The sequence below is a fragment of the Pipistrellus hanaki genome, assembly GCF_964339955.1.
Source record: "Pipistrellus hanaki genome assembly, chromosome: 1".
Taxonomy (NCBI): Eukaryota; Metazoa; Chordata; class Mammalia; order Chiroptera; family Vespertilionidae; genus Pipistrellus; species Pipistrellus hanaki.
Window position 1 is genome coordinate 47,441,203 of NC_140503.1, and position 8,060 is coordinate 47,449,262.

General features: G+C 50.1%; 1 protein-coding gene across 1 annotated transcript; it reads right to left on the reverse strand.

Annotated features, from left to right (window-relative positions):
* Positions 1 to 5,514: 5,514 nt before the first annotated feature.
* Positions 5,515 to 6,516, reverse strand: FOXB1 (forkhead box B1; the record flags this gene model as incomplete). Its single annotated transcript, XM_084874419.1, has 1 exon — positions 5,515 to 6,516. One exon carries the CDS (start codon positions 6,514 to 6,516, stop codon positions 5,515 to 5,517), a length of 1,002 nt encoding a protein of 333 aa, XP_084730545.1.
* Between the last annotated feature and the right edge of the window lie 1,544 nt (positions 6,517 to 8,060).

Consider the following 8,060-nt stretch of genomic DNA (forward strand, 5'->3'; position numbering starts at 1 on the left):
CTGCTCTGCCCCTTGAAGTGGCTCTAATAGTCACTGTAAGTTGTCTAAGATGTTGACACATTAAAGGCTATGAAGTTCACCAAAACAAAAATGTCAACCATCAAAGACAAGGACAGAGATCTTTTCACAAAATTATCTTAATCACCACTGACACATGTGGCTTGTCAACCCTGCACAAACACACACACACACACACACACACACACCCCGCCCCTACCGCTCAAGAATGGGAAATAGCTTGGAAATTCTAACCAGAGTATCTCCTCTCTTGATTTTTGCATAAAAAGTTCACCATCACAGTGAGCTCAGAAAGTGGTGTTAGTGCTGTGTGTTGAGAGAGAGAGAAAATCAAGCAGGTGAGGTTGAAAGCTCAGCTTTCAAGTCTATTGTGACACCAATGACCAGATATTAGTTGAAAGAAGAAAACTGGATGACCCAGCTGCAATTTCAATCTTTGAAAACAAGCTGTTTATATAATCCATGCCAAGCAAGGAGGTGAGAGACTTGGAGATGTGTGTACTATAATGATGTGTATATTGATATAGATAAAGATTTGTTTAAACCAAAGTTATTAACTCAGCCCTGAGTGTTAGTCCATCACCCAGAGCTCCTTGGGAATCCGGAGGCCCACACTGCCACCCCCACGCACTGTCTTCCCCTCCCCCGCTTTTCAGAAGCCAGGGGATGCCTGCTGCATCTTGCACTGTAGTGCAAACAGATCCCGAAAAGGAGAGGAAGATAAAATGAATTTAAATTCCAAAGGGGTTCCAGTGCTGGTTTCCTAGTCCCCGAGTCAGCAATGTGTTTGTGAAAATTCAGCCTTTTTGTCTCCCAGTAAAAAGGAGCTAAATCTACATCGGTGGCCCAGTCTCGGGTTGCTATTCTTTGCATTTTCTATTCGAGTGAATGAGAGTGAATGAAGTGGCCGGGACCCTTCATTTGATCTACTCAATTGCATAAAGTGACAGAATTCTAATATATTTGTTTAATGCTCTTCAATGGGCTTTCACTTTTTTTTCTTCTTCTTGCAAATGAAGCATCTGTGGACAAAGTTTCCTCCCCCTTTAACACGGGGACATATTTCATAACTCGGGCCGTGATTTGAAGTGATCTTGAGAGGAGTTTTAGACTCAAAAAGTGGAAAATAAAGAAACAGATGTGAAGTTATTGTAAATTCCTAGAGTGGGCTCTGGGGCTATTGTGCCCCCTCGGCGGGCGGTCCCCGGGCTGGGCCTTTCATGCTGTAATTGAAACATATTAATTAGATAATTTGTTGTTAGTTTAAAAGAAACAAATGCATCCCCTTTGAGGCTTCACAGCCGGTGGGTTGGGTTGTTTTTGTTTTGTTTTTTGTTTTGTTTTTTTGCTTTGTTTTGTTAGGGTGTCTCTGTGCATATGTGGTGTTAGGAGAGAAAAAAAAATTAATTGACATTTATGTTAAGGATTTTAGAGCAGACCTAGATTCTTCCCGTTTCTTAAATGGATATCTTGTAACTGGGAGTTAGTTGCCTTTTGTGAAAGTAAAACCCTTCTGTCCCCTCCCCACTTTGCATGAGCTAATGGAAAACCTGTTTGCAGCACTTCATCAGATTCCTCATCCTTCCACCCCCAGCTTCACCCCTCTCCAGCACCTGGACACATTGATGCTTCCAAACACTCGGTGTTCCTGTTTCTTTCAAAGGCATTGAACTAGCTGCTCTAATATTTAAGCCATCCTGAGGATCATTCACTAGTACCTCTTCTGCTAGTCTTACACTTTTCCAAACCCCAAACCGGGCAATAGGACTAATGAGAACTTCTGTAGCTTCTTTCTTGAGAAAGGGCACAAAATCCATCCATTGTATAGGCATTTCCCCAAACCACAGAAAAGCCGTTAAAAACCTCAATTGAGTACAGAGTCATATTAAAAAGCAAAAGCAACAGAATAGCCAAGTTTCCAAAATCAAACACCCACATTAAAAACAAATCCTGCCCAAATTTACAAAATAGAAAATGGATTCTTAAGATAAGACCCGGAGCACACATCTCCCTGTATGGGGGTGTCTCTGCCACTTTTATTTTGAAGCTGTGTGTATTGACTTTGGACTTGAGCCAGGTGAAAAGATTTAACATGACAAAGAGAGCCATTGAAGGTATCATGGTTATAAACTTCCTTATTTGTGAGGCACTTCAGCTAAACAGGGTGTAAGTCTCAAAGCTGAGGATAGAGTGAGGTGGAGGCATGTGTTTGGGGGCTGTCTTTGGATTTCTCATCAAGGTCAAGATATCATCAATGGATTTTTTTTTTTCACTTTACTCATTCAACTTCATCTGAGAGGAGATGCTTGCGATGGTGAAAAGAGAGCTCACAATGCCCAAGTTATTTCATTCTTTGCAATACACCATGACGAACTTACCGGCTGAAAAGGACATTTTCAAGTGCTGCGTTGAAACCACTCCTTTGCTAAAACTCAGAAATAAGATCTGCATCTTCTTTACTTCCGTTTATTGAATGTATATATGTATGTATATACGGTACCACTTAACTCCTATTGGCTAGTCTAGGAAGAATATTTTATCTAACTAGCTAAGTTGATAATTTGTAAAATGTTTGAGGCCCATGTCTATATAGTTCCTTCATTCCCATTTTGAATTCAGTGTTAGTAAAATCGATGAAATTATAATATCCCAGAGGTGGTCTTAATTTTATTTTGTAGGAAATGATGAAACTGTATTTGATTTTTTTTTTTTTTTTAATGCAGAGGACTTATTGTTAAGAACAAAGTTTCAAGAATTTCCTAACCCAGGATGGACAAGTTTTACAGGCTTTCTTTGGCTGATCTTGTTGATATAATTGTGACTTGGGCTTGATGAATGAGTTTGGTTGTCCCCTGTCTGACGAGCTTTAGTAGCTTCATGCATTTTAATCAGTCCAATGATTCATTTATTTTCTTTCTTTTTTTTTCTTTCTTGGCTGTGTGTGGGATCCTTCCTTTAAAAAAAAAAAATGGTCACAACAGGATTAATTACCCTTTGCATAATCCTAATTTTTTTTTTTTTTTCAGATAGCCCTCCAAATATATTGAAGGGTCGCAGGTGCCAAGGATTCTCCTTATAGAGCGTGATTTCTATGCGGGCTTCCCTGCATTGCACAGTCTCTTGTTTAATCATTTTACACAGTAAAGTGTTAATCACTATTTAAGTTTGTCTTTGTCTTGCAACTTCATTAGTTGAATACACCCCTGGCTCTGGAAATATTGTGAGGCCTTCCTTCAATTAAAGTTTCAATGATCCTTGAGCCACAAATACTTGGCAAATTTTAATTCTCTGCAAATATCTGAAGAAAAGCAAATTCTTAAGAGTGGAGCATTTTAAGTAACTTCATTTACCTCTTTAAAATAAATGCACTGAACATTATTTTCTCACAGGAAGGAGTAAAAAGAAATCTGTTCAATTCAAAGTGAACAGCTTTCAACATGCAAGGTGGACTTTTAGGCAACTTCCAAAAAATAAAATTTCGACAACTACAATCATTTAAAGGAGCAAGGCAATGACTCCTCACTCCAAAGTCCAATGTGTCAGGATGTACACATTGTGTAGGCAAGTCTGGTTTTGTGTCTCCATCTACCTGATCACCTCTACCTAATTTCTACATAGGCTTTGCATTTATGTAAGTGCTGGTTATGTTGTGTAAAATGTATATTTTAAGAGAAACAAAAATATATAAAAAGTACTGTTCTTTTCTTCAATGCAGTCTTTCCTCTCAGCACTACATCTGTGTACCTACTCTAAAAATAGACTGAAAATAGACTGCTCCCTCTTTCCCTCTGCAGCCAAGAGTCCATCCGAATAACTTTTCTCCCAGTCTGTGAACGCCTGAGAACTTCACCTGTTTTGAAAATAAGATCTGAGCAAGACAAACTACTCAATGTGCTGCAAAAGGCATGCTTAGGGAAACACTACCTCTATCTTTTGAAAGTGATTGCAGAAACTTCCAAACCACACAGAACTAAAACTTGAGTTCACATATTTTAATGAGAAAATATTATTTGGACTAGGTTCATAATTTAATGTAGACACCTTCTTCTTAATATCCTCTGTCTTAAAACAGGCATGCTGGGAACAAGAACATCAATATTTAAAATGTCATGCTAATTCTCTACAAGGAGGGAGAAAAAACGAAAGATAAAAATTGTACAGCTCTGATGACACTACAACTTGTATTTTTTTTTAACTTAAGCAGATCACACCAGAACAACAGTTCATTTTCTCAGCAAATTACCTAAGACTCTAAAGGAATATAGCAAACAAAAGTGCATTTTACACAGCGTATAATCATTCCTATTCACAAGCATTTACACCTCCTTGCAGCCCTTAGCTTCTTGGAAAACTACTTGTAGCAAACAGAAGGACTAGGCCCTGGGAGACCTATCCGGTGACAGTTCCTCCAAGTTACCAGTCAGCTTATCTCACTTCTTCTAGGCTTGCCCTTGATGCTTTCTTAGTTTGGGCTTACTTCGTTTTCCCCCTTCCCAACAATAAAATAAATAGCTATAAAGGTATCTTAAGTAATCGGGAAGTTAACATCCCAATTAACTTTCCCCTCCCTCTCTCCCCTCCCCCAAACCTAGCCAGAAATAAAGAGTAAACATTCACATTACAACAGGTACTTGTAAAGTGGGCTTTGCCCCCTCGGCCGCCAAGCCATACAGATTCAAGTTCACTGTTTACATTTTACCGGGCCCTTTGTAAACAACACAAGGTTACAGTTAAGTTTTTGTTTCGCTGGCGTTCCAGACAAGTGTTCCCCTCCCCAGCTTGGCAAGCTCTCCCCCTAACTCCCAAGGCCCAGAGCCTCCAGACACCCAACGCAAAGAAAAAAAAGAAAAAAAAATTCTGCGGAAGGAAGCAGGGGAGGCAAGCCCGCTAGCTACTCCGGGCAGCTGCGGTCCGCCCAGCCCCTGCCGGATGGGCGGAGGCGAGCCGGGTGGGAAGAGGAGCGGTCTCTCTCCGAAGCAGATTTCCAAGACTGGAAAGGAGGGATCCGGCCCTCGGATGGATGTGTGTGTTGGAGGACACCTCTGAGCCGGTTTCTCTGGTCTTGGAACAAACTGTGCGGAGGCTCGGGGCCACGCCGAGTGCGAGCGGAGGGAAGAGGCGCTCCTCTCGGTGAAGGCGGGAGCCAGGATTTCCCATGCCTCTTAGATGAGGGGGGGGTGGGGGGGGGTGGGAGGGGATGGGAGGTGCGGGGTTCAGGGCCCCGGGGATGGGACAGCTTGGCTCAGGTGCCCCTGCCTTCCCCTCGCGTGAGGGCGAGGACCACTCCCACGCGCCTCCAGGCCCATCTGCAAGTTTGTGTGTTTCGTCTCGGGGGTCCCAAACAAAGTTGTGGTGCCGGAAAGAGAGGCGGCTGGCTGGGAGCGCACTGACACGGTAGGGCGGGCGGCGGCCCCGGGTCTGGGAGGACAGGACTCGGAGCCCGGGGAGGAGAGTGTGGGCTAGCGGGGAGGAGGAGAACCAGAGAGCCGCCGCGGGTCAGTGCACCGCCACCGAGTGCAGGGCCGAGGCCGGGCTGGTGAGCGTCTCGCTGGGGGTGGCGGGGCTGCTTTGGCTGGTGGCCGTCTGCGAGGACGTGGGGCTGAGGGAGGGCGGCGAGTTCGAGAGCAAGGCGGGGATGGGCGCGGGCAGCGCGGGCAGCGCGGGCACGGCGGCCGGCGTGGGCTTGATGGGCACGGGGATGGCGGGCAGCGTGGGGCCCGCCGCCGCGTGGCACAGCGGCTTCAGCGGCACCCCGTAGGCGCCGTAGTCGCCGCCGCCGGCCATGGAGATGGGGGCGGCCGGGTCGATCATGCCCGCCGCCGCCGCCGAGCCGTACACGTGCGGCCAGCCCGCGCCCAGCGAGCTGCCCATGGTCGTCAACTGGTTGGGGAGCGGGTAGGCGGCGGGCACGGGCTGCATGGCGGAGAATGCTAGCCCCCCGGGCATCTTGTACTCGCGCGCGATGATGTTCTCGATGGCGAACGGGTGCTTGAAGCCCGAGGGCTGCGCCACGCCGCCCAGGCTGTAGGCGGCGGCGGCGGCGGGCAGGGGCGGCAGGGGCGAGCCCCCCGAGGCGGCCAGCGCGCTCAGCCGCAGCTTGGCCTGCTGCTGCAGGAACTGCGCCGCGTCCGCCGGCTTGCCGGGCGCCAGCGGGTCCGCCTTGAGCACCTTGAAGCGCTTGCGGCGCCGCAGGAAGCTGCCGTTCTCGAACATGTCCCCGCAGCTGGGGTGCAGCGCCCAGAAGCTGCCCTTGCCCGGCTGGTCGGGCCGCCGCGGGATCTTGATGAAGCAGTCGTTGAAGGACAGGTTGTGGCGCAGGCTGTTCTGCCAGCGCTGCGTGTTCTCCCGGTAGTAGGGGAAGCGGTCCATGATGAACTTGTAGATCTCGCTCAGCGGCAGCATCTTCTCGGGCGAGCTCTGGATGGCCATGGCGGTCAGCGAGATGTACGAGTAGGGCGGCTTCTGGTCGCTGTACGTGTTGCGGCCGGGGCGAGGCATCTTCTTGGGATCGCACCCCCCAGCCCTTCTTCACTCCGGGGTCCGAGGTGCGCGCGCCGGGTCTGCCGGCTGGCTGCTCAGACCTGGGAACCGGGAGAGAGATAAGGGGAGAAGGGGGCATGGATGCCCAGACACCCCGAGGTCAGCAAGGCCGAGCACAGGTTTCGGGGGTGGAGGGGAGAGGCTGCGGCGCTGGACCAGCCCGCTCCCGCCCGCGCCCGCCCGCGCCCGCGCTCCCTTTGCCAGCAACTTTGCTCGCAGAGTGGCGCGCAGCGAGGGGGCGGGGGGTGGGGACCGCGAGATCCTTGCAAGAGTAGCACGGAAATAAGCCTAAGCCGGACCTGGATGGGGAATCGACCCGGGCAGGGATGCAACCCAAAGAGCAGCTCACCTTAAAGTTGCTCCAAGTTGAGCGTGCGCATCCGGGATGGCGCTGCCGCTCGCCGCGTCCCTCCCGGCCCGAAGCCCGGGCGGGCGCACAGTCCCGGCTCCGTCGGGCTCCGCAAATCTCCGAGCTCCTCTGCTGAGCCTGGCAGCGCTGGAGCCTCCGGGTCCGCGGGTCTCCCGGCTGTTTGCTCCGCCGGCGGCGGAGCTCGGCCGCCGAGTCTCGGCGAGGACCCAGGACCCGGGCAGCGGCGGCCTCGGGGCTCCGGAGGGCGCTGCTGTGGGCTGCGCGGCGGCTCCGCGGAGCTAGGTGGCTGCCTCCATGTCCTCCCTCAAACCATCTGATAGTTTTAGGCGGTGACAGGAGCAGAAAAGACCCCTGTAGCGGCGCTTCATTAATGTGCCACTTCTTAGCTATCATATGACAATCGCCTAGGGAGGAGGAGGGGGGGGAGCGGGGGCTGCGGAGGGAGGGGATTGAGCGCTCGAGGGGGAGAGCCCGGCCAGCTCCGGTTTCTCTCGCACCTATTTACATGGACACCTGGGCCAGCAGTAACCACTTCCAGCTCCGGACCGGGGAGAGCCCGGACCGCCGGCGGGGAGCGAGCGGGACGCGCCGGCCAAGGTGCTCCGTGGGAAGGTATGAGGCGGCGGCGGCGGCGGCGGCGGCCCTGGAGCCGGGATCCAGGCTACCACTCGGGATCACAGAGCAAGCTGCCTGCGCGCGGATGATGTTTGACATGGAAATTGCCTTGCCGGAGTATTCTGTTTCCTCCGCATTGTATCGGGTTTGTATTGTTAGCTAACTTCAGGCGCGGCTTCCTCCTGAAGCTGACCCTCTTCCTGCGCTTGGCATTACCCAGGCCTGGTTGCATGGGGTATGATAATGAAAATACGCCCCCCACCCCGCAACCCGGCCCCCAAATCCTCCAAGAGGCAGGTCAAAGTTTGATTTGACCTTCCTAGGCTGCTGCCCTAACGCTGCACAGTGTGTGTGTGTAGCTTTAAGTGGTGGCTTTAAAGAACATTTAGAAAAATATAGTGGGCAGCTCCCTAAGAGCCCGTTTTGAACCTAACTGTATTGACAAAAAAAATTTTTTTTTTTAAAGATTAAAGTAGTGTATCTGGGCGAATAGGCTAGGTCTTCACTCTAAAAGTTC